The sequence below is a fragment of the Tachyglossus aculeatus genome, chromosome 21 (genome assembly GCF_015852505.1).
Source record: "Tachyglossus aculeatus isolate mTacAcu1 chromosome 21, mTacAcu1.pri, whole genome shotgun sequence".
In the NCBI taxonomy this organism is placed as follows: domain Eukaryota; kingdom Metazoa; phylum Chordata; class Mammalia; order Monotremata; family Tachyglossidae; genus Tachyglossus; species Tachyglossus aculeatus.
Genome location: NC_052086.1, coordinates 38,063,715 through 38,089,863, shown reverse-complemented (window position 1 = coordinate 38,089,863; position 26,149 = coordinate 38,063,715). Strand labels below are relative to the sequence as shown.

At 47.0% G+C, this 26,149-nt stretch overlaps 1 protein-coding gene across 1 annotated transcript; it reads left to right on the top strand.

Annotated features, from left to right (window-relative positions):
• The first annotated feature begins 1,153 nt into the window (after positions 1-1,153).
• On the top strand, positions 1,154-25,468 carry GATC (glutamyl-tRNA amidotransferase subunit C). The gene is made up of 6 exons (XM_038762751.1): positions 1,154-1,201; positions 1,674-1,799; positions 1,934-2,247; positions 8,923-9,026; positions 12,828-12,956; positions 25,429-25,468. The coding sequence occupies exons 1-5, from the start codon at positions 1,154-1,156 to the stop codon at positions 12,851-12,853; spliced, it is 618 nt and encodes a 205-aa protein (XP_038618679.1). The 3' UTR covers positions 12,854-12,956; positions 25,429-25,468.
• The last annotated feature ends 681 nt before the right edge of the window (positions 25,469-26,149 follow it).

The window sequence follows — 26,149 nt, the reverse complement described above, 5'->3', positions numbered from 1 at the left end:
ATGTTTGGTTTTGTTCTCTGTCTCCCCCTTTTAGACTGTGAGCCCACTGTTGGGTAGGGACTGTCTCTATATGTTGCCAATTTGTACTTCCCAAGCGCTTAGTACAGTGCTCTGCACATAGTAAGCGCTCAATAAATACGATTGATGATGATGATGATGATGACGACGACGACGCTGCAAGCGGAAAGGTCATGGGTTCAACTCCCAACTCCCCCACTTGTCAGCTGTGTGGGCAAATCATTACACTTCTGTTGGCCTCAGTGACCTCATCTGTTAAATAGGGATTAACACTGTGAGCCCCAACCTGATCACCTCGTAACCTCCCCAGCGATTAGAACAGTGCTTTGCACATAGTAAGCACTTAATAAATGCTATAAAAATACCTTTATAAGGAGAAGCATTGTGTCTCAGTGGAAAGAACCCGGGCTTGGGAGTCAGAGGTCAAGAGTTCAAATCCCAGCTAGACCAATTTAGGCAAATCCACCAATTGTCAGCTGTGTGACTTTGGGCAAGTCACTTCACTTCTCTGGGCCTCAATTCCCTCATCTGCAAAATGGACATTAAAACTCTGAGCCCCCTGTGGGACAACCTGATCACCTTGTATCCCCCCCAGCGCTTAGAGGAGTGCTTTGCACATAGTAAGCACTTAACAAATACCATCATCATCATCATCAAAGCACAGTGCTAAGCGCTGGGGGGATACAAGGTGATCAGGTTGTCCTACGGGGGGCTCACAGTCTTCATCCCCATTTTACAGATGAGGGCACTGAGGCCCAGGGAAGTGAAGTGACACACAGCTGACAAGTGGCAGAGCCGGGATTTGAACCCATGACCTCTGACTCCAAAGGCCGGGCTCTTTCCACTGAGCCACGCTGCTTCTAAAAATGCTGGAACTTATTAATTGCCTTCTACGTATAAATTCTAAAAATGCTGGGACTTATTAATTGCCTGTTACATGTAAATTGCTGTTCTAAACGCTGGGGAGGTTGCAAGGTGATCAGGTTGTCCCACGGAGGGGATGCTCACAGTCTTCATGTCCATTTCACAGATTTGGGAACTGAGGCACAGAGAAGTGAAGTGGGCAGTGGCGCGGATTGATGACGTTACCGGCATCTGGGGCCGGCGGGTAGGCGCTGGCCAGCGGCGCGGCCCGATGACGTCGACGTGTCGGAGTCGGGTTGCGATGTCGTGCGACGATGACGTAGAGGGGCAGGGAGCGGCTCTGGATTGATGTCGCGGAGTGATGACGTACAGGGAGCCGGTGGCTCTGGTTTACGGCGTCGCGGGCCGGTGACGTTTCGGCGCCGGGGGCCCTGGGTTGTGATGTCGCGGGATGATGAGGTAGCGGGTACCGGTGGCTCTGGTTATATGTATATATGTTTGTACGTATTTATTGCTCCATTCATTTATTTTACTTGTACATGTCTAGTCTATTTTATCATGTTAATATGTTTTGTTCTCTGTCTCCCCTTTCTAGACTGTGAGCCCACTGTTGGATAGGGACCGTCTCTATATGCTGCCGACTTGGACTTCCCAAGCGCTTAGCACAGTGCTCTGCACGCAGTAAGCGCTCAATCAATACGATTGATTAATTGTTTCATGGTGTCGCGGGCCGATGAGGTGCCGGCGCCAGGGTGCTGTGGGTTGTGGTGTCCCGGGATGATGACGTATAGGGTGTTTGTGCTTTATTTATGGCGTCGCGGGCCGATGACGTGAAGCGCCGGGATGCCTGGATTATGGTGTCGCGGGATGATGACGTAGAGGGTGTCGGTGGCTCTGGTTTATGGTTTCGCGTGCCGGTGACGTGGAGGCACTGGACTGCTACGGGCTATGATGTCGCGGGCCGATGACGTGCTGGCGCCGGGATGCTCCGGATTGTGACGTCACGAGTGGCGGAGGCTGTGGCTTATGGTGTCGCGGGCCGATGACGTAGAGGGTGCCGGCGGCGCTGGCGATGTGGGCGTTGGCGGGGAGGCTTTGGGTGTCGGGGCTGCCGGCGGCGTCCGGAGTCCGGGCCCGCGGCTTGTCCTCCGGGTCGGCCCGGGCCTCGGAGCGGGCCCCGGGCCCCGGCCCCGTCCCCGTCCCCATCCCGGCGGAGCTGCTGGGGCACCTGGAGCGGCTGGCGCTGGTGGATTCGGGCGACGCGTCGGGGCTGTCGCGCCTGGAGCGGGCCGTCCGCCACGCACAGCGCCTCCGGGACCTCAACACCGACGGGGTCCCGCCCATGGACTCCGTGCTCGAGGACAGGTAACCGCCGACGCCGCCGACGGGGGACGCACGCACGCACGCACGCACGCACGCACGCACGCACGCACGCACGCACGCACGCACGCACGCACGCACGCACGCACGCACGCACGCACGCACGCACGCACGCACCGGAAGTAGGCCCTACGTTCATTCATTCACTCAGTCGTATTTATTGAGCGCCTACCGTGTGCCTCGTAACCTCCCCAGCGCTTAGGGCAGTGCTTTGCACATAGTAAGCGCTTAATAAATGTCATTAAAAAAAGGGAAATGACTTCATTCATTCAGTCGTGTTTATGGAGCACTTACTGTGTGCCTTGTAACCTCCCCAGCGCTTAGAACAGTGCTTTGCACATAGTAAGCGCTTAATAAATGCCATTAAAGAAAAAAGGGAAATGACTGCATTCATTTAATCGTATTTATTGAGCGGTTACTGTGTGCCTTGTAACCTCCCCAGCGCTTAGAACAGTGCTTTGCACATAGTAAGCGCTCAATAAATGCCATTAAAGAAAAAAGTGAAATGACTTCATTCATTCAATCGTATTTATGGAGCGCTTACCGTGTGCCTTATAACTTCCCCAGTGCTTAGAACAGTGCTTTGCACACAGTAACCCATCAATAAATGCCATTAAAGAAAAAAGTGAAATGACTTCAGTCATTTAATCGTATTTATTGAGCGCTTACTGTGTGCCTTGTAACCTCCCCAGCGCTTAGGACAGTGCTTTGCACATAGTAAGCGCTTAATAAATGCCATTTAAAATAAGTGAAATGACTTCATTCATTCAGTCGTATTTATTGAGCACTTACTGTGTGCCTTGTAACCTCCCCAGCGCTTAGAACAGTGCTTTGCACATAGTAAGCGCTCAATAAATGCCATTAAAGAAAAAAGTGAAATGACTGCATTCATTCAATCGTATTTATTGAGCGCTTACTGTGTGCAGAGCACTGGACTAAGCGCTTGGGAAGTCCAAGTTGGCAACATATAGAGATAGTCCCTACCCAACAGTGGGCTCACGGTCTAGAAGGGGGAGACAGAGAACAAAACCAAACATACTAACAAAATAAAATAAATAGAATAGATAGGTACAAGTAAAATAAATAGAGTAATAAATATGCACAAACATATATACATATATAGATAAATGCCATCATCATCATTTGTTAAGCGCTTAGTATGTGTGAATCATTGTTCTAAGCACTGGGGAAGATTCAAGATAATCAGTCCCTGCCCCACATGGGGCTCCCAGTCTCAATCCCCATTTTACAGATGAGGGAACTGTGGCCCAAAGAAGCGAATCCAAGGTCACCCAGAAGGCAAGCGGCAAACCAATCAATCAATCAATAGTATTTATTGAGCGCTTACTGTGTGCAGAGCACTGGACTAAGCGCTTGGGTAGTCCAAGCTGGCAACATATAGAGACAGTCCCTACCCAACAGTGGGCTCACGGTCTAGAAGGGGGAGACAGAGAACAAAACCAAACATACTAACAAAATAAAATAAACAGAATAGATAGGTACAAGTAAAATAAATAAATAGAGTAATAAATATGCACAAACATATATACATATATAGATAAATGCCATCATCGTCATTTTTTAAGCGCTTAGTATGTGTGAATCATTGTTCTAAGCACCGGGGAAGATTCAAGATAATCAGTCCCTGCCCCACACGGGGCTCCCAGTCTCAATCCCCATTTTACAGATGAGGGAACTGTGGCCCAAAGAAGCGAATCCAAGGTCACCCAGAATACAAGAGGCAAACCAATCAATCAATCAATCATATTTATTGAGCGCTTACCGTGTGCAGAGCACTGGACTAAGCGCTTGGAAAGTCCAAGTTGGCAACATAGAGAGACAGTCCCTACCCAACAGTGGGCTCACAGTCTAAAAGGGGGAGACAGAGAACAGAACCAAACATACCAACAAAATAAAATAAATAGGATAGAAATGTACAAGTAAAATAAATAAATAAATAAATAAACAGAGTAATAAATATGTACAACCATATATACATATATACAGGTGCTGTGGGGAAGGGAAGGAGGTAAGATGGGGGGATGGAGAGGGGGACGAGGGGGAGAGGAGGGAAGGGGCTCCCAGTCTCAATCCCCATTTTACAGATGAGGGAACTGTGGCCCGAAGAAGCGAATCCAAGGTCACCCAGAAGGCAAGAGGCAAATCAATCAATCAATCAATCGTATTTATTGAGCGCTTACCGTGTGCAGAGCACTGGACTAAGAGCTTGGGAAGTCCAAGTTGGCAACATAGAGAGATAGTCCCTACCCAACAGTGGGGTCACAGTCTCTAAAAGACTGGCAAAGGCGGGATTAGAATCCAGGTCCTCTAATTCTCAGCCCTGGGCTCTTTGGCCGCGCTGCTTTTCTTTCCCTCCACAAATTTTAGATCCACTTTATTTGGATTCAGTTCTTTGGGCCTCAGCTACCTCACCTTTAAAATGACGGTTGAGAGCGAGGGCGTTCCGACCCCATTTGCCTGTATCCACTCCAGTGTTTGGTTCCATTCCTGAGGCAAAGTGCTCTGCACACAGTAAGCGCTCAAGAAATACGATTGATTGATTGATTAAGCGCTTACTATGTGCAAAGCACTGTCCCCCTCCTTACCTCCTTCCCTTCCCCACAGCACCTGTATATATGTATATGTGTTTGTACGTATTTATTACTCTATTTATCTTGTACATAGCTATTCTATTTATTTTATTTTGTTAGTATGTTTGGTTCTGTTCTCCGTCTCCCCCTTCTAGACCGTGAGCCCGCTGTTGGGTAGGGACTGTCTCTGTGTGTTGCCGACTTGGACTTCCCAAGCGCTTAGTACAGTGTTCTGCACACAGTAAGCGCTCAGTAAATACGATTGATGATGACGATTTATTTATTTATTTATCTTGTACGTATCTATTCTATTTATTTTATTTTGTTAGTATGTTTGGTTCTGTTCCCTGTCTCCCCCTTCTAGACTGTGAGCCCACTGTTGGGTAGGGACTGTCTCTATGTGTTGCCGACTTGTACTTCCCAAGCGCTTAGTACAGTGCTCTGCACACAGTAAGCGCTCAATAGATACGATTGATTAATTGATTAACAAATGCAGTGATCATTATTATTTTATCATTATTGCTACCATTTAAAAGAATAAAGCAAAAATCATTTGTGCCTGAGAGAGGCTCCACCAGGTCTTGAGGGAGGTGGAGATCCTCTGCCTGAGTTGTTCTGGTTGCCCTTCTGGGCAGAGCCTCAGGTCACTTCTGAGAATGTCAATCAATCAATCAATCAATCAATCAATCGTATTTATTGAGCGCTTACTGTGGGCAGAGCGCTGGACTAAGCACTTGGGAAGTCCAAGTTGGCAACATATAGAGACGGTCAATCAATCAATCAGTCGTATTTATTGAGCGCTTACTGTGTGCAGAGCGCTGGACTAAGCGCTTGGGAAGTCCAAGTTGGCAACATATAGAGACGGTCAATCAATCAATCATCAGTCGTATTTATTGAGCACTTACTGTACAGTAAGCACTGTACTAAGCGCTTGGGAAGTACAAGTTGGCAACATAGACAATCAATCAGTTGTATTTGTTGAGCGCTTACTGTACAGTAAGCACTGTACTAAGCGCTTGGGAAGTACAAGTTGGCAACATATAGAGACGGTCAATCAATCAATCAGTCGTATTTATTGAGCGCTTACTGTACAGTAAGCACTGTACTAAGCGCTTGGGAAGTCCAAGTTGGCAACATGTAGAGGCAGTCCCTACCCAACAGCGGGCTCACAGTCTAGAAGGGGGAGACAGAGAACAAAACCAAACATATTAATAAAATAAATAGAATAGATATATACAAGTAGAATAAATAAATAGAGTAATAAATACGAACAAACATCTATACATATATACAGGTGCTGTGGGGAAGGGAAGGAGATAAGGTGGAGGGGGACAGCAGTGCGGGAAAGGAGCCAGGAGTTTCAGCTTTCCTGAGATGTAGGGGAACTCATTCATTCAACCGTATTTATTGAGCGCTTCCTGTGTGCAGAGCACTGTACTAAGCGCTTGGGAAGTCCAAGTTGGCAACATATAGCGACGGTCCCTACCCAACAGCGGGCTCACGGGCTAGAAGAACTGGAATCCGAACCCCGGAGCCTGCTGTTTCCCAAGAGAGGAGCCCATCGGAACGGAAACAGCAGCCGTCAACAAGGACCCTTCTAGACTGTGAGCCCGTTGTTGGGTAGGGACCGTCTCTCTGTGTTGCTGAATTGCACGTTCCAAGCGCTTAGTACAGTACAGTAAGTGCTCAATAAGTGCAATTGAATGAATGAAGGAGCCACACTGCTTCCCATATCTCCTCACCTCTCCCAGGCAATAGCATTAATAAGATAAACTGGCATACAGTCAAGTCCTCCGTGACTTAAGTGAAGGCCTGCCGCGTCAGCCTCCAGTCTCTCCCCTCTCTATTTCCACTCTCCCGCCCAAACCATTTCTCCAAGACATGGAGAAGCAGCGTGGCTCAGTGGAAAGAGCCCGGGCTTTGGAGTCAGACGTTATGGGTTCAAATCCCGGCTCCACCAATTGTCAGCTGTGTGACTTTGGGCAAGTCATTTAACTTCTCTGGGCCTCAGTTACCTCCTCTGTAAAATGGGGATTAAGACTGTGAGCCCCCCGTGGGACAGCCTGATCACCTTGTAACCTCACCAGTGCTTAGAACAGTGCTTTGCACATAGTAAGCGCTTAATAAATGTCATTATTATTATTAAGACATCATTTTGCACACCTCTCCCCACTGCTCCCAAACTGCCGGTGGTTATCCGTTTCCTCTACACATAATAATAACGATTGCGGGATCCGTTGAGCGTTTACTCCGCGCCGGGCATCGTTCCAAGTACTGGGGTCGATACAAGTTAAACAGGCTGGACACAGTCCCCGGCCCACATTCATTCAATCGTATTTATTGAGTGCTTACTGTGTGCAGAGCACTGTACTAAGCGCTTGGGAAGTCCAAGTTGGCAACATATAGAGACGGTCCCTACGCAACAGCGGGCTCACGGTCTAGAAGGCGGAGACAGACAACAAAACAAAACATATTAACAAAATAAAATAAATAGAATAGCAAATATGTCCATAGAGTAATAAATCTGTACAAACATCTATACAGGTGCTGTGGGGAGGGGAAGGAGGTAGGGCAGGGGGGATGGGGAGGGGGAGGAGGGGCTCAGTCTGGGTATATTAAGCGCTTACTTTGTGCCAGGCACCGTACTAAGAGCTGGGGTAGATACAACCTGATCAGGTTGGACAATTTGTACTTCCCAAGCGCTTAGTACAGTGCTCTGCACATAGTAAGTGCTCAATAAATACGATTGATGATGATGATGATGGACGTGGTCTCTGTCCCACATGGGGCTCAAAGTCTCGGTCCCCATTTTATAGATGAGGTACCTGAGGTCTACAGAAGTCAAGTGACTTGCCCAAGGTCAAAGAGCAGACATATGGCACGGGGAGGATTAGAACGCAGGTCCTCTGACTTCACATGGGTTCCCAGTCTTCGTCCCCATTTGACAGGTGAGGTAACCGAGGCCCGGAAGAGTGAAGTGACTGGCCCAAGGTCGCACAGCAGACTAGCGGCGGAGCTGGGAGGAGAACCCAGGTCATTCATTCATTCATTCAGTCGCGTTTATTGAGCGCTTACTGTGTGCAGAGCACTGGACTAAGCGCTTGGCAACATATAGAGATGGTCCCTACCCGACAGCGGGCTCAGGTCCTTCCGATTCCCAGGGCCAGGCTGTAGCCGACTTTAAGGCAGTCACTCAGCAATCAGCTGTCTTCCCCTCGCTTTTTCTCACCCTCCCATTACAGCGCATCTCACCCGTTTTGTTCCTCTCTCCCTGCCAGTCTCTTTCTCATCCATGTGCCCTCCCTCCTCCCCGCAACTCCCTTCCCCATCCCATCTGGCAGACCTCTCCTCTCCGCGTCTTCAAAACCCTTCCGAAACCACATCTCCAGGAGGCCTTTCCCGCCTGATCTCCCTCGTCTCCCCACCTTCGTCTCCCCATCTCCCCTCCCCACCCAGCCATTTGAGCACTTCTTGATCCCCACCAGGCCAGTTATTCATTCGTTCATTCAATCGTATTTACGATTGAACATGTCCAAGTTACGTCCACGGCTTGAAATGCTGCCGCTTTCCCCTCCTGGTACTTGACGTGTCAGCCGGCCACCGCCGCTAAATAATAAACTCTTCGAGGGCAAGGACCGTCCACGGAGTCTATCGTAGTCTCCCAAGCACTGAGCAGCATGCTCTGCACGGGGTCACTGCTCAACGAATTCTGTGGATGGATGCGTTTCTTAGGAAACTCTCGGCCCCGCAGCCAGAAACCTGGACTCATCTGGGGCATCGCGGGAGCCAGGTCTCCGGCTCCGCTTTGGGCTCGAAAGCCCGAGCGGGGCAGGAGGAAAGCGAAGAACGAGATAGCGAGGACGTTTATTGAGAGAGGGAGAGTTTTCCTGGACCTGTCACACTTGACCTTCCCCCTAACGCGGCCTTTGGGGGTCTTTCAGCAACCGTCCTTAACCGGGGGAGGCACCGATTTCTTCATCGTCTCCGTCCCGCCTCGTTCGTGACCCTCTTCCCTCTGCCTTCTGTTCTCCTCTCTGACGCCGGCGACTGAAGTTCCCGTTCCCTGCAGGTGCCTGTACCTGAGGGCCGACGAAGTGGCCGAAGGCAACTGTGCCGAAGAGCTGCTGCGAAACGCCCGCCGGACCGTCGAAGAATATTTCGTGGCCCCGCCAGGTATAAATCCGCGCCGTGCGGGAAATCCTCCCCCTGGCCTGGAATGCCCTCCCTCCCCACATCCATGTCTACCTGTATATATATGTATACCTGTATATATGTATATATGTTTGTACATATTTGTTACTCTATTTATTTTACTTGTACATATCCCTTTTATACTGTGAGCCCACTGTTGGGTAGGAACTGTCTCTATGTGTTGCCAATTTGTATTTCCCAAGCGCTTAGTACAGTGCTCTGCACATAGTAAGCGCTCAATGAATACGATTGATGATGATGATGATGATATCTATTCTATTTATTTTATTTTGTTAGTATGTTTGGTTTTGTTCTCTGTCTCCCCCTTTTAGACTGTGAGCCCACTGTTGGGTAGGAGCTGTCTCTATGTGTTGCCAATTTGTATTTCCCAAGCGCTTAGTACAGTGCTCTGCACATAGTAAGCGCTCAATGAATACGATTGATGATGATGATGATGATATCTATTCTATTTATTTTATTTTGTTAGTATGTTTGGTTTTGTTCTCTGTCTCCCCCTTTTAGACTGTGAGCCCACTGTTGGGTAGGGACTGTCTCTATATGTTGCCAACTTGTACTTCCCAAGCGCTTAGTACAGTGCTCTGCACACAGTAAGCGCTCAATAAATACAATTGATGATGATGATGATGAAATCCGGAGGCGGCCGTGTTCTGCTTTTAAATCGTCCGATCGTTCCAGTACACGGAAAAAAACGAGTAAAGTTCCCCCTCCTTACCTCCTTCCCTTCCCCACAGCACCTGTATATATGTTTGTACATATTTATTGCTCTATTTATCTTGTACATATCTATTCTATTTATTTTATTTTGTTAGTATGTTTGGTTCTGTTCTCTGTCTCCCCCTTCTAGACTGTGAGCCCGCTGTTGGGTAGGGATGGTCTCTGTGTGTGCCAACTTGTACTTCCCAAGCGCTTAGTACAGTGCTCTGCACACAGTAAGCGCTCAATAAATACGATTGATGATGATGATTGATTTATTTATTTATCTTGTACATATCTATTCTATTTATTTTATTTTGTCAGTATGTTTGGTTCTGTTCTCTGTCTCCCCCTTCATGACTGTGAGCCCGTTGTTGGGTAGGGACTGTCTCTATATGTTGCCGACTTGTACTTCCCAAGCGCTTAGTACAGTGCTCTGCACACAGTAAGCGCTCAGTAAATACGATTGATGGTGATGATTATTTATTTATCTTGTACATTTCTATTCTATTTATTTTATTTTGTTAGTATGTTTGGTGCTGTTCTCTGTCTCCCCCTTCTAGACTGTGAGCCCGCTGTTGGGTAGGGACTGTCTCTATGTGTTGCCGACTTGTACTTCCCAAGCGCTTAGTACAGTGCTCTGCACACAGTAAGCGCTCAGTAAATACGACTGATGATGATGATTTATTTATTTATCTTGTACATATCTATTCTATTTATTTTATTTTGTTAGTATGTTTGGTTCTGTTGTCTGTCTCCCCCTTCTAGACTGTGAGCCCGCTTTTGGGTAGGGACTGTCTCTATGTGTTGCCGACTTGTACTTCCCAAGCGCTTAGTACAGTGCTCTGCACACAGTAAGCACTCAATAAATACGATTGATGATGATGATGATGATTGATTGATTGATTTATCTTGTACATATCTATTCTATTTATTTTATTTTGTTAGTATGTTTGGTTCTGTTGTCTGTCTCCCCCTTCTAGACTGTGAGCCCGCTGTTGGGTAGGGACTGTCTCTATGTGTTGCCGACTTGTACTTCCCAAGCGCTTAGTGCAGTGCTCTGCACACAGTAAGCGCTCAATAAATACAATTGATTGATTGAGTCGCAGAGTCTCACCGCCATCTCGAGCTAGTCTGTAAACCCCGGTTGACACGGAGGCAGGAACGCAAATGAGCTGGCAACGTGGCCTGGGAGGAAGCTCACAAGCCTGAGGGTGGGGAGTCCTAGGGTTCTCGTCACCGGACCTCCCGCCCTCAGTTTCCCCACCTGTCAAATGAGGACAGTACTCGCCACTCCCTACGTCCTAGGAGAAATCCAGTGAGATGGACGGCATAAAACCGCCGGGCCGACAAGGGCTGTGAAATTGCAGGAACCCTGAAAAATGGTAACTTCCCATTCTGAAATGTCTCTCAATCAATCAATCAATCGCATTTATTGAGCGCTTACTGTGTGCAGAGCACTGTACTAAGCGCTTGGGAAGTACAAGCTGGCAACATATAGAGACAGTCCCTACCCAACAGCGGGCTCACAGTCTAGAAGGGGGAGACAGAGAACAGAACCAAACATACTAACAAAATCAAATAAATAGAATAGATATTTACAAGTAAAATAAATACATAAATAGAGTAATAAATATGTACAAACATATATACAGGTACTGTGCTCCCTTCAAGGCCCTGCTGAGAGCTCACCTCCTCCAGGAGGCCTTCCCAGACTGAGCCCCTTCCTTCCTCTCCCCCTTGTCCCCCTCCCCATCCCCCCGTCTTACCTGCTTCCCTTCTCCACAGCAGCTGTATATATGTATATATGGTTGTACATATTTATTACTCTATTTATTTTGCTTGTACATATCTATCCTATTCATTTTATTTTGTTAGTATGTTTGGTTTTGTTCTCGGTCTCCCCCTTTTAGACTGTGAGCCCACTGTTGGGTAGGGACTGTCTCTATATGTTGCCAATTTGTCCTTCCCAAGCGCTTAGAACAGTGCTCTGCACATAGTAAGCGCTCAATAAATACGATTGATGATGATGATGTGGGGAAGGGAATCCTCTCCTGATGCATTCGGCCACAATGCCCAGAAAAGAGGGCACCCTTCGTACAGATAGCAATCAGCGGTACTTATCGAGCGCTCACCGGGTGCGGGACTCTGTACTAAGTGCCTGGGAGGGAACGTTATAGCAGAGCTGTCTAACGTGTTCCCTGCCCACAAGGCGCGTACGGTCCAGAGGGGAATCAATCAATCAATCAATCAATCAATCGTATTTATTGAGCGCTTACTATGTGCAGAGCACTGTACTAAGCGCTTGGGAAGTACAAATTGGCATCACATAGAGACAGTCCCTACCCAACAGTGGGTTCACAGTCTAAAAGGGGGAGACAGAGAACAGAACCAAACATACCAACAAAATAAAATAAGTAGGATAGAAATGTACAAGTAAAATAAATAAATAAATAAATAAATAGAGTAATAAATATGTACAACCATATATACATATATACAGGTGCTGTGGGGAAGGGAAGGAGGTAAGACGGGGGGATGGAGAGGGGGACGAGGGGGAGAGGAAAGAAGGGGCTCAGTCTGGGAAGGCCTCCTGGAGGAGGTGAGCTCTCAGCAGGGAGGAAGGGAGGAAGAAGACAACCCGGTAAATTACATATATGTGAACCTAAGTGCAACGGGGCTGAGGGCGGGGTGATAGAGGGTACGTTCCTAAGCAACAAAAGACTTTGATGTTGTCTCTCCCCCTTTTAGACTGTGAGCCCACTGTTGGGTAGGGACTGTCTCTATATGTTGCCAATTTTTACTTCCCAAGCGCTCAGTACAGTGCTCTGCACATAGTAAGCGCTCAATAAATACGATTGATGATGATGATGACAGGAGGGTGTCCATTTCAGACGATCTCCTGGTTCACCAAGGCGGAAACCGCTGCGTGATTTTTTTCCACCCAAAGACCAGAAAGGTTGTCGTTAGTTCTCGTGAGACGCGATTAGCTTCTGAAAACCAAAGTACACGAACGAATGAGTGGGCAAGCGATATTCTTTTTTTTTTTGTTTCCTCACACACACACAGGTAACATCCCTATGGAAGATGAATGAGGCCCTGGTCCAGACGTAGCGCGGACACGTCGGAGGGGACTGTAATGGAGGCGCGGAGGCCCACGGATGCTGCCCCTTCCCAACCCAACTGTGCCATTAAAGGGTATTTGTGGTTTTGAAGAGCGGTGTCGCGGAAGCCCTGCCACCGCGGAAAATAGCGAGGAAGGGTCAACCGGTCCGCATTCGCCGCTCCCGGTTAGGTGGGATGGGGCTGTCTGCTTCCCAGGAAACACACGCTCGGCCCCCAGTGCGGGAGGGGAGATGAGGCTGAAGGAGGCCGTGGGGTGGGTGGGTGGGAGAAATCCAGTGATACGTAGTGATAAATACGATTGATTGATTGATTGGGAGAGAGGCCCCCTGGGTCGGGGGGACAGGCGGCCTCGGTTTACCTCCCCGAGTCACGACAGCCCTCCCGATGTCCCTGTATTGACCCCCCCATTCCGAGTTTGTGGTATCGCGTTCATCTTGATGACCCCAGCTCTGGAAGGTCTCACAAGCTCGGGTCCCCTCCCTCGTCGGATCATCATCATCATCATCATCATCAATCGTATTTATTGAGCGCTTACTATGTGCAGAGCACTGTACTAAGCGCTTGGGAAGAACAAATTGGCAACATCTAGAGACAGTCGCTACCCAACAGTGGGCTCACAGTCTTAAAGGGGGAGACAGAGAACAAAACCAAACATATTAACAAAATAAAATAAATGGAATAGATAGGTACCAGTAAAATATTAAGACTGGGATTAAGACTGGGAGCCCCAGGTGGGACTACCTAATTACCTTGCGTCCCCCCCAGCGCTTAGAACAGTGCTTGCTGGGCACATAGTAAGCGCTTAATAATGATAATAATGGCATTTTATTAAGCGCTTACAGTGTGCCAACTTGTACTTCCCAAGCACTTAGTACAGTGCTCTGCACACAGTAAGCGCTCAGTAAATACGTATTGTTAATAAATATTGTCAATAACAATAATAAGAATAATAATGGCATTTATTAAGCGCTTACTATGTGCCAACTTGTACTTCCCAAGCGCTTAGTACAGTGCTCTGCACACAGTAAGCGCTCAATAAATATGATTGAATGAATGAATGAATGCAAAGCACCGTTCTAAGCGCTGGGGAGGTTATGAGTGATCAGGTTGTCCCACGTGGGGCTCCCAGTCTTCATCCCCATTTTCCAGGTGAGGGAACTGAGGCCTGGAGAAGTGAAGTGACTTGCCCAAAGTCACCCAGCTGACAAGTGGCGAAGCCGGGATTTGAACCCATGACCTCTGACTCCAAAGCCCCGGGCTCTTTCCACTGAGCCGCGCTGCTTAACAAGGACCATAACTGTTATTAATCTCAGGAAGCAGGGTGGCCTAGTGGAAAGAGCACAGGCCTGCGAGTCAAGGGACCTGGGTTCGAGTCCCGGCTCTGCCACTTGTCTGCTGTGTGGCCTTGGGCAAGTCACTTCTCTCTGCCTCAGTTCCCCCATCCGTAAAATGGGGACATAGTACCCTGAGCCCGATGTGGGACACTGTGTCCAACCTGATTAGCTTACTTCAATCAATCAATCAATCAATCAATCAATCGTATTTATTGAGCGCTTACTATGTGCAGAGTACATAGTACTCTGTACTTCTACAGCGCCTGACTCGTAGTAGTCAGCGCTTAGAACAGTGCCCTGCACATAGTAAGCGCTTAACAAATGCCATCATCATCATTATTATTATTGTTATTATTATTATTATTATTATTATTATTATTATTATTATTAAGTGCTAAATACCATGAAGAAACCCAAAGACGTGCTTTGCAACTGGAAATACAAAATGACCCCAAAGTGGTTCAGCATTGGGTCCCCATAGAGAAGTAACGTGGCTTAGTGGAAAGAGCCCGGCCTTGGGACGTGGGTTCTAATCCTGGCTCCGCCACTTGCCTGCTGTGTCACCTTGGGCAAGTCACTTCTCTGTGCCTCAGTTACTTCATCTGTAAAATGGGGATTAAGACCGTGAGCCCCTCAGGAGACAACCTTGATAGCCTTGCACCCTCCCACCCCCAGCACTTAGTGCTTGGCACATAGTAAGCAGCGTGGCTCAGTGGAAAGAGCACAGGCTTTGGAGTCAGCGGGCATGGGTTCGAATTCTGGCTCTGCCACATGTCTGCTGTGTGACCTTGGGCAAGTCACTTAACTTCTCTGAGCCTCAGTTACCTCATCTGTAAAATGGCGATTAGGACGGTGAGCCCCACAGGGGACAACCTGATCACTTTGTATCCTCCCCCGCGCTTAGAACAGTGCTTTGCACATAGTAAGCGCTTAACAAATGCCGACATTATTATTATTATTATTATAGTAAGCGCTTAACAAATACCGTCATTATTATTCTGATTAACTGAGGCTGATAGAGTGAAAGGGGGAGCTGCCATCAGCCAGGACAGTCAAAAGTAAGAGACACGAGAAAGATCTACCGACTCCATTATAGAAGCAGCACGGCGTAGGAGGGAAGCAGCGTGGAGTAGTGGCTAGAGCCCGGGCCTGGGAGCGGAAGGTCACGGGTTCTAATCCCGACTCTGTCCCTTGCCTGCTGCGTGACCTCGGAAAAGTCACTTCACTTCTCTGGGCCTCAGTTATCTGTAAAACGGGGCCCCCTTGTAGACTGTGAGCCCACTGTTGGGTAGGGACTGTCTCTATATGTTGCCAATTTGTACTTCCCAAGCGCTTAGTCCAGTGCTCTGCACATAGTAAGCGCTCAATAAATACGATTGATGATGATGATGATGATTAAGATTGTGAGCCCCACGTGGGACAGGGATTGGGTCCAACCGAGTTAGGTTGTATCCAACCCAGTGCTTAGCACTTAGCAAATATTACATTGTACTCTCCTAAGCGCTTAGTACAGTGCTCTGCACACAGTCAACACTCAATAAATACCACTGACAAAGATCTTCAGACACTTTGTCTCGTAAGCTGTGGCTGTCCAGGGACGTGCAATTTACTGATTTCTTTCCTCATCACAATTAACGCCTTCCACTCCGGTATTAACTGCGCCTCGAGCCAGAACTCTGTAGGAAACATTAGTCAGTACGGCGTCTGCTCCAAAGGCAGGCAGCTGGGAAGGAGCCTGGGTCATTTCTTTCAATCAATCCATCAATCAATCGTATTTATCGAGTGCTTACTGTGTGCAGAGCACTGTACTAAGCGCTTGGGAAGTACCAGTTGGCAACATCTTTCCATCCCTAGGAGCAGAGTCATTAAAAACCCACCGGGTTGAGCCCCATTTCCATGCAAAAGCCGAGGAGCGACGGAAGAGGGGTGGAATCTGAGCCTGCAACTCGGGAGAGGCACCTAAACCCTAGCTGCTGCTGCGGTAAAAGAAATAACACGTCCAAGATTGAGCTCCTTATTTTCCCACCCGAACCCTGTTCTCTCCCTCACCGTAGACGGCACTACCGTCTTTCCCGTCTCACAAGCCCGCAACCTTGGTGTCATCCTCGACTCCGCTCTGTCGTTCGCCCCTCGCATCCAAGCCGTCACCAAACCCTGCCGGTCTCAGCTCCGCAACATTGCCAAGATCCGCCCTCTCCTCTCCATCCAAACCGCTCCCTTGCTGGTTCAATCTCTCATCCCAACCAGGCTGGATGACTGCATCGGCCTCCTCTCTGATCTCCCATCCTCGTGTCTCTCCCCACTTCAGTCTATACTTCACGCTGCTGCCCGGATCATCTTTGTGCAGAAACGCTCTGGGCATGTCACTCCCCTCCTCAAAAATCTCCAGTGGCTGCCTGTCAACCTACGCATCAAGCAAAAACTCTTCCCTCTCGGCTTCCAGGCCGTCCATCCCCTCTCCCCCTCCTCCCTCCGGTCCCTTCTCTCCTTCTCCATCCCAGCCCGCACCCTCCGCTCCTCTGCCGCCGCTCACTTCAGCTCACCTCACCCGTTCTCGGGTAGGGACCGTCTCTATATGTTGGACTTCCCAAGCGCTTAGTCCAGTGCTCTGCACACAGTAAGTGCTCAATAAATACGACTGAATGAATGAATGAACCAAGTGGAGCTATAGGCCCAGCCTTAGAGGGCGGGCAGGGGGTTCGCCTTGGCCTCTGAAATGGGAAGAAGGGCTCTTCAAGAAATCCTCACAAAAAACTACTTTCACGTGCAGAGTTCAGAGTAACAGGGAATTGTGCAAGTATGGGCAGCCAATGAGCGGGAGTAATAATAATAATAATAAATGGCATTTATTAAGCGCTTACTGTGCAAAGTACTGTTCTAAGCACTGGAGAGGTTACAAGCTGATCAGGTTGTCCCACAAGGGGCTCACAGTCTTAATCCCCATTTTCCAGATGAGGGAACTGAGGCCCAGAGAAGTCGAGTGACTTGCCCAAAGTCACACAGCTGACAATTGGTGGAGCCGGGATTTGAACCCACGACCTCCGACTCCAAAGCCCGGGCTCTTTCCACTGAGCCACGCTGCTTCTCTACAGGGGTATTTATTTATCTTACTTGTACCTATCTATTCTATTTATTTTATTTTGTTAGTATGTTTGGTTTTGTTCTCTGTCTCCCCCTTCTAGACTGTGAGCCCACTGTTGGGTAGGGACTGTCTCTATGTGTTGCCGACTTGAACTTCCCAAGCGCTTAGTCCAGTGCTCTGCACACAGTAAGCGCTCAATAAATACGATTGATTGATTGATAGGAGTAGGGTAGCCTGTGGACGTAAGGCGGCTTCTTTTTCTCCGGTAATAAAAGTCAAAAAGGTCATCAATGGGAAGCTGCACGATTGTCTTTCCTAGAAGTCCCGGATGACTGAAATCAGCTTGGTGACCATCACCGATCTAGGGCCTAGCTCTCTGGAATGGCGAGATTTTCGGGAACAAAACCTTCCCACTCCCTAGTTATTTTGGTTTTTTTCTTGCCCAGTTCCACACATCAAACCCTGCCTCTGCTCTTTGGTGAGTCGGGACCGTCTCTATATGTTGCCAACTTGTACTTCCCAAGCGCTTAGTACAGTGCTCTGCACACAGTAAGCGCTGAAATAATAATAATAATAATAATAATGATAGCATTTATTAAGCGCTTACTATGTGCAAAGCACTGTTCTAAGCGCTGGGGCGGTTAACAGGGTGATCAGGTTGTCCCACGGGGGGCTCACAGTCTTCATCCCCATTTTACAGATGAGGTAACTGAGGCACAGAGAAGTGAAGTGACTTGCCCGAAGTCACACAGCTGATAAGTGGTGGAGCCGGGATTTGAACCCATGACCTCTGACTCCAAAGCCCGGGCTCTTTCCACTGAGCCACGCTGCTTCTCTACGCTGAAATATGATTGAATGAATCCCACAGACACATTCCTTTTCCCCAGGCCTCTTCCCATACTCTCGGAGTCCCACTGGATTCCTGGAGAGGGAATCTTCCATAATTATCGGGAACATAGAGTTATCGCCCTAATACCTCATTCCAAAAGGGCACGTTCAAAAACCCGAGCGATTTCCCCTCCCCGGGAAATTCCAATCAGGTGTTGACTGTGACAGGGAATGTTGCCGTTCATTGTTGTACTTCTTGTACTTCCCAAGCGCTTAGTACAGTGCTCTGCACACAGTAAGCGCTCAATAAATACGATTGATTGATTGTTGTATTGTACTTTTCCAAGCGTCTAGCTCTGCATGCGGTAAACACTTAATAAATTCCAATTGGATGAATGAATAATAATGATGGCATTTGTTAAGCGCCTACTATGCGTCAAGCACCGTTCTAAGCACTGGGGTAGATAATAATAATAATGGCATTTATTAAGTGCTTATTATGTGCAAAGCACTGTTCTAAGCACTGGGGTAGATAATAATAATAATGGCATTTATTAAGTGCTTATGTGCAAAGCACTGTTCTAAGCACTGGGGTAGATAATAATAATGGCATTTATTAAGCGCTTATTATGTGCAAAGCACTGTTCTAAGCACTGGCGTAGATACAAGGTAATCAAGTTGTCCCACGTGGGGCTCACAGACTTAATCCCCATTTTCCAGATGAAGTCACTGAGGCACAGAGAATAATAATAATAATAATGATTATGGCATTTATTAAGCACTTACTATGTGCAAAGCACTGTTCTAAGCGCTGGGGAGGTTACAAGGTGATCAGGTTGTCCCACGTGGGGCTCACAGACCTAATCCCCATTTTCCAGATGAGGTCACTGAGGCCCAGAGAAGTGAAGTGACTTGCCCAAAGTCACCCAGCTGACAAGTGGCGGAGCTGGGATTCGAACCCATGACCTCTGACTCCCAAGCCCGGGCTCTTTCCACTGAGCCACGCTGCTGCCCCTGAGAGTCCCATGCCTTGCCTATTGTATGGATGCCCGCTGGGGGAAATCACTTCTTAGAAGAAGGTTACAATAATAATAATAATAATAATGATGATGATGATGGCATTTATTAAGCGCTTACTATGTGCAAAGCACTGTTCTAAGCGCTGAGGAGGTTACAAGGTGATCAGGTCAATCTGTGGAATCTCAAGTTGTGGGATAATAATAATAATAATAATAATAATAATAATAATAATAATAATAATAATAATAATAAAGACAGTCACTTGACCCGGTTTTATCAAGGCGCCTGTCTTTTAATAAGCAAGAGACAGCCAGATGAGTCGAAAGCACCTCAGTTCATCAGCCCTTGCTTGAGCTGTTTTCACATCTGTCGGTCATTCATTCGTTCACTCAATCGTATTTATTGAGCGCTTACTGTGTGCAGAGCACTGTACTAAGCGCTTGGGAAGTCCAAGTTGGCAACATAGAGAGACGGTCCCTACCCAACAGCGGGCTCACAGTCTAGAAGGGGGAGACAGAGAACAAAACAAATTAACAAAATAAAATAAGTGGAATAAATATGTACAAAAATAAATATGTATGGATTCAGAGCAGCAGCGTGGCTCAGTGGAAAGAGCCTGGGCTTGGGAGCCAAAGGATGTGGGTTCTAATCCCGGCTCAGCCACTCGTCTGCTGTGTGACCTTAGGCAAGTCACTTTCATTCATTCAGTCGTATTTATTGAGCGCTCCCTGTGTGCAGAGCACTGCACTAAGCGCTTGGGAAGTACAAGTTGGCAACATCTAGAGACGGTCCCTACCCAACAGCGGGCTCACAGTCTAGAAGGGGGAGATGGACAACAAAACAAAGCATATTAACTAAATAAAATAAATAAAATAGTAAATACATCCAAGTAAAATAAATAGAGTAATAAATCTGTACAAACATCTAGACAGGTGCTGTGGGGAGGGGAAGGAGGTAGGGTGGGGGGATGGGGAGGAGGAGAGGAAGGAGGGGGCTCAGTCTGGGAAGGCCTCCTGGAGGAGGTGAGCTCTCAGTAGGGCTTTGAAGGAAGGTATTTCTCCGTGCCTCAGTTACCTTATCTGTAAAATGGGGATTAAAGTGTGAGCCCCACATGGGACAACCTGGTGACCCTGAATATATCCCAGTGCTTATATATGTTTGTACATATTTATTACTCTATTTATTTATTTTACTGTACATATCTATTCTATTTATTTTATTTTGTTAGTATGTTTGGTTTTGTTCTCTGTCTCCCCCTTTTAGACTGTGAGCCCACTGTTGCGTAGGGACCGTCTCTATATGTTGCCGACTTGTACTTCCCAAGCGCTTAGTCCAGTGCTCTGCACACAGTAAGCGCTCAATAAATACGATTGATGATGATGATGATTAACAAATACCATTATTATTATTATTCGCTAAGGATGCACAAGGCAGGGGGATGGAGCAAATTTAAGGAGGCGGGGTCCTCCGGGGATTCATTCATTCAGTCAGTCAGTCAATCGTATTTATTCATTCAGTCGTATTTATTCATTCAATCGTATTTATTCATTCACTCGTATTTATTCATTCAGTCGTATTTATTGAGCACTTACTGTGTGCAGAGCACTGTACTAAGCGCTTGGGAAGTACAAGTTGGATTCATTCATTCAATCGTATTTATGGTCCCTACAGTCTAGGAGCGGGGAGACAGACAACAAAATATGTAGACAGGTGTCAAAACCGTCAGAATAAATAGAATTATAGCTCTATGCACGTCATTAACAAAATAAATAGAATAGTAAATATGGACAAGTAAAAGAAATAGAGTAATAAATCCGTACAAACATACACAAGTGCTGTGGGGAGGGGAAGGAGGTAGGGCAGAGGGGTCTTCCCTCTAATAATAATGATGGCATTTGTTAAAGCGCTTACTATGTGCCAAGCACTGTTCTAAGCGCTGCGGCGGGGGGGGACACAAAGTGATCAGGTTGTCCCACGGGGGGCTCACAATCTTCATCCCCGTTTTCCAGATGAGGTCACTGAGGCCCAGAGAAGTGAAGCAATAATAATAATAATAATGATGGCATTTATTAAGCGCTTACTATGTGCAAAGCACTGTTCTAAGCACTGGGGAGGTTACAAGGTTATAAGCCTGTCCCAAGGGGGGCTCACAGTCTTCATCCCCATTTTACAGATGAGGTAACTGGGGCCCGGAGAAGTGAAGTGACTTGCCCAAAGTCACACAGCTGACAAGTGGCAGAGCCGGGATTTGAACCCATGACCTCCGACTCCAAAACCCGGACTCTTTCCACTGAGCCACGCTGCTTGCCCAAAGTCACACAGCTGACAGTTGGCGGAGTCGGCATTTGAACCCACGACCTCTGACTCCCAAGCCCGGGCTCTTTCCACTGAGCCGCGCTGTTTCCCTCCATTCATTCCATCGTATTTATTGAGCGCTGACTGTGTGCAGAGCACTGGACTAAGCGCTTGGGAAGGACAAGTCGGTGACAGACAGAGACGGTCCCTACCCAACAACGGGCCCACAGCCTAGAAGGGGGAGAATTCACTCATTCATTCCATCCTATTTATTGAGCGCCGACTGTGTGCAGAGCACTGGACTAAGCGCTTGGGAAGTCCAAGTCGGCAACATCTAGAGACGGTCCGTAACCAACAATGGGCTCACAGTCTGGTAGGGGGAAGACAGACAACAAAAGCAGAAGATGGTCAGACAGGTCGTCGTGGGGGGCGGAGGCCGCCATCGGTCACCAGTGTCCGTCCTCCCCCAAGCGCTCAGCGCAGCGCTCAGTCTGCAGGCCCTGAGTGGGCCCCGGGGGTCAGAGGTCAGCGGGTCAGAGGTCAGCGGGGGTCCCGGAGCCGCCCGCCCCACCCAACTGCGCCTGTGCACCTTTCCCTCTCTCTCCCCTCTCTCTTTCTTTTTTCTCTTTTTCTCCCTCCCTCTCTTTTCCTCTATTTCCTTTCTCTTTTTTCCTCTCTCTCCCCCATCTCTTTTCTTTCTTTTTCTCTCTCCCTGTCTTTTCCTCTCTATTTTCCCTCTTTTTTCCTCTCTCCCTCTCTTTCTTTCTCTTTTCTCTCTTTTTCTCTCCCTCTTTTCCTCTCTATTTTCTCTCTCTCTCTTCCTTTCTCTTTTTTCTCTTTCTTTTTCTCTCCCTCTCTTTTCCTCACTATTTTCTCTCTTTCTCTTTTTTCCTCCCTCCCTCTTCTCTTTTTCTCTCCCTCTTTTCCTCCCTATTTTCTCTTTCTCTTTTTCCCTCTCCCTCTACCCCTCTCTTTTCTTTCTTTTTCTCTCTCCCTCTCTTTTCCTCTCTATTTTCCCTCTCTTTTTTCCTCTGTCCCTCTCTTCTCTCTTTCTCTTTTCTCTCTTTTTCTCTCTATTTTCTCTTTCTCTCTCCCTCTTTTTCTCTCTGTTTTCTCTTTTTCTCTCTTCCTTTTTCTTTTTTCTCTTCCTTTCTCTTTTTTCTCTTTCTTTTTCTCTCTCCCTCTCTTTTCCTCTCTATTTTCTCTCTCTTTTTTCCTCTCTCCCTCTCTCTTTTCTCTTTCTCTCTCCATCTCTTTTCCTCTCTCCCCGTCTTCCTTTCTCTTTTTTCTATTTTTCTCTCTCCCTCTCTTTTCCTCTATTTCTCTCTCTTTCTCTTTTTTCCTCTTTCTCCCTCTCTTTCTCTTTTCTCCCTTTTTCTCTCTCCCTCTTTTCCTCTCTATTTTCTTTCTTTTTTCCTCTTTCCCTCTCTTTTCTCTCTTTTTATCTCCCTCTTTTCCTCTCTATTTTCTCTCTTTTTTTTCTCTCTCCCTCTCCCTCTCTTTTCCTTTCTCACTCTCTCTTCCTCTCTTTTTTCTCTTTTCTCTTTTTCTCTCCCTCTTTTTCTCTATTTTCCTCTCTCTCTTCCTCTTTTTCCCTCTCTTTTTCTCTCCCCTCTCTTTTTTCTCTCTTTTCTCTCCCTCTCTTTTTCTCTGTTTTCTCTTTTTTCTTTCTCTCTCTCTTCCTCTTTTTCCCTCTCTTTTTCTCTCTCCCTCTCTTTTTCTCTATTTTTTCTCTTTCTCACTCTCTTTTCCTTTTCTCACTCTCTTTTATTCTCTCTTCCAATCTCTCTCTTTCTCTCTCCCTCTCTTTTTCTCTCTCCCTCTCTTTTTTCACTATTTTGTCTCTCTTTTCCTCTCTTCCTCACTCTGTTTTCTCTCTTTGTCTCTCTCTTTTATTCTCTCTTCCAATAATAATGATGGCATTTGTTAAGCGCTTACTATGTGCGAAACACAGTTCTAAGCACTGGATCTTTTCTCTTTCTTTTTCTCTCTCCCTCTCTATTACTATTTTGTCTCTCTTTTTTCCTCTCTTTGTCACTCTCTGTTTTCTCTCTGTCTCTATTCTGTATCTCTTCCAATCTCTCTCTCTTTTTCTCTCTCCCTCTCTTTTTAATCACTATTTTCTCTCTCTCCTTTTTCCTCTTCCTCACTCTCTCCCTTTTCTGTCTCTTTGATCTCTGTCTTCCAATCTTTCTCTTTCTCTCTCCCTCTTATCACTATTTTCTCTCTCTTTTTTCCTCTCTTCCTCACTCTCTCTCTCTTTTCTCCCTGTCTCTTCTATTCTCCCTTTTCCAATCTCTTTTTCTCTCTCCCTCTTTTATCACTATTTTCTCTCTCTTTTTTCCTCTCTTTCTCACGCTCTCTCTCTTTTCTCCCTGTCTCTTTTATTCTTCCTCTTCCAATCTCTTTTTCTCTCTCCCTCTCTTTTTATCACTATTTTCTCTCTTTTTTCCTCTCTTCCTTGCTCTCTCTCTCTCTCTTTTCTCCCTGTCTCTTTTATTCTCCCTCTTTCAATCTCTTTTTCTCTCTCCCTCTCTTTTTATCACTATTTTCTCTTTTTCCTCTCTTCCTCACTCTCTCTCTTTTCTCCCTATCTCTTTTATTCTCCCTCTTCCAATCTCTTTTTCTCTCTCCCTCTCTTTTTATCACTATTTTCTCTTTTTTCCTCTCTTCCTCACTCTCTCTTTTCTCCCTGTCTCTTTTATTCTCCCTCTTCCAATCTCTTTTTTCTCTCCCTCTCTTTTTATCACTATTTTCTCTCTCTTTTTTCCTCTCTTCCTCACTCTCCCTCTTTTCTCCATCTCTTTTATTCTCCCTTTTCCAATCTCTTTTTCTCTCTCCCTCTCTTTTTATCACTATTTTCTCTCTTTTTTCCTCTCTTCCTCACTCTCTCTCTCTTTTCTCCCTGTCTCTTTTATTCTCCCTCTTCCAATCTCTTTTTCTCTCTCCCTCTCTTTTTATCACTATTTTCTCTCTTCTTTCCTCTCTTCCTCGCTCTCTCTCTCTCTCTCTCTGTTTTCTCTCTTTGTCTCTGTTTTATTCTCTCTGTCTCTCTCCCCCCCGCCCCCCGAGCGCCCCCTTGTGGCTGCGGGCGGAAGGCCGCCCTTAGAATAACAATTAATAATAATAATAATAATAATGACATTTATTAAGCACCTACTACGTGCAAAGCCTACTATGTGCCCAGCACTGTTCTAAGCACTGGGGAGATACAAGGTAATCAAGGTTGTCCCACGTGGGGCTCACAATCTTAATCCCCATTTGACAGATGAGGGAACTGAGGCCCAGAGAAGTGAAGCGACTTGCCCAAAGTCACCCAGCTGAGAAGTGGCGGAGCCAGGATTCGAACCCATGACCTCTGACTCCCAAGCCCGGGCTCTTTCCACTGAGCCACGCTGCTTCATCCCCTCAGGAGAGGTCTGGGGAAATCCTCCTCTGCTCGTTGTGCTAATCGAAGACCCACCTGGTTTGAGTGGTCTTGGGAAGTGGCAGGCCAGGTGGGTTCAAATCCCGGCTCCGCCACTTATCAGCTGTGTGACTTTGGCCAAGTCACTTCACTTCTCTGGGCCTTAGTTCCCTCATCTGTAAAATGGGGATTAAGACTGTGAGCCCCACATGGGACAACCTGATCTCCTTGTAACCTCCCCAGTGCTTAGAACAGTGCTTGGCACATAGTAAGTACTTAATAAATGCTATTATTATTATTACAGTGCTTTGCACATAGTAAGCGCTTAACAAATACCATTATTATTATTATTGTTATTATCTGGGCAGTGACAGTCAGTGACCTCCTGTTCCTACCTACAGGCCCTCTCACCATGGCGGTCATGACTGTCATCAAATGCATCTTCTTATAATAATTATAATAACAATAATTGCGGCCTTTGTTAAGCACTTACTAAGCGCTGGGGTAGATACAAGCAAATCGGCTCGGACACAGTCCCTGTCCCACGTGGGGCTCAGGGTCTCAATCCCCATTTTACAGATTGGGGAACTGAGGCACGGAGAAGTAAAGTGGCTTGCCCAATGTCACACAGCAAAGAAGTGGCGGAGCCGGGATGGGGACGCATGACCTTCTAACTCCAAGGCCCGGGATCTTTCCACTCCACCATTGAACGCCCAAGTGTGCGGGACACCGAGACGGATATCATAATAAAGAGCTCCCAAAAGTCTTGTTCACTGACCTGAGCGTAAGAGTGGTCCATAAATATTCTGATTTTTATTACCGTAATCTGCCTTGAGGATCTCACAGTAGAAAGGAGCATTACAAACCTGCTCACACACCCTCAGCTCTAAACTCTCCTTCTCTTGCGTGCCCGTGCGTCCCCAAAACCAACGCCAAGCCTCCACTCGTCCACACCCTCATGCTCTCCCGTCGGGAGGACAAGCAAAGCGTATCAGACGTGTATTTGTTAGCTCCAATTCGGCAATGCCTCCAGGGCTGGGAAGAGGTAGGGAAAGACAAAATCCATTCAATCATCCATTCAGTCGTATTGATTGAGCGCTGACTGTGTGCAGAGCGCTGTACTAAGCGCTTGGGAAGTACAAGTCGGCAACAGATAGAGACGATCCCAACCCAACAACGGGCTCACAATCTAGAAATAAACCTAGTACCCTAATAAGAGTTTGACCGTTGTCAAATAAAGTGGAAAGATTACTTCCAATTTCTTGTCTGTTTTACTCCTGTTGATTTGTCTAGTGTCATG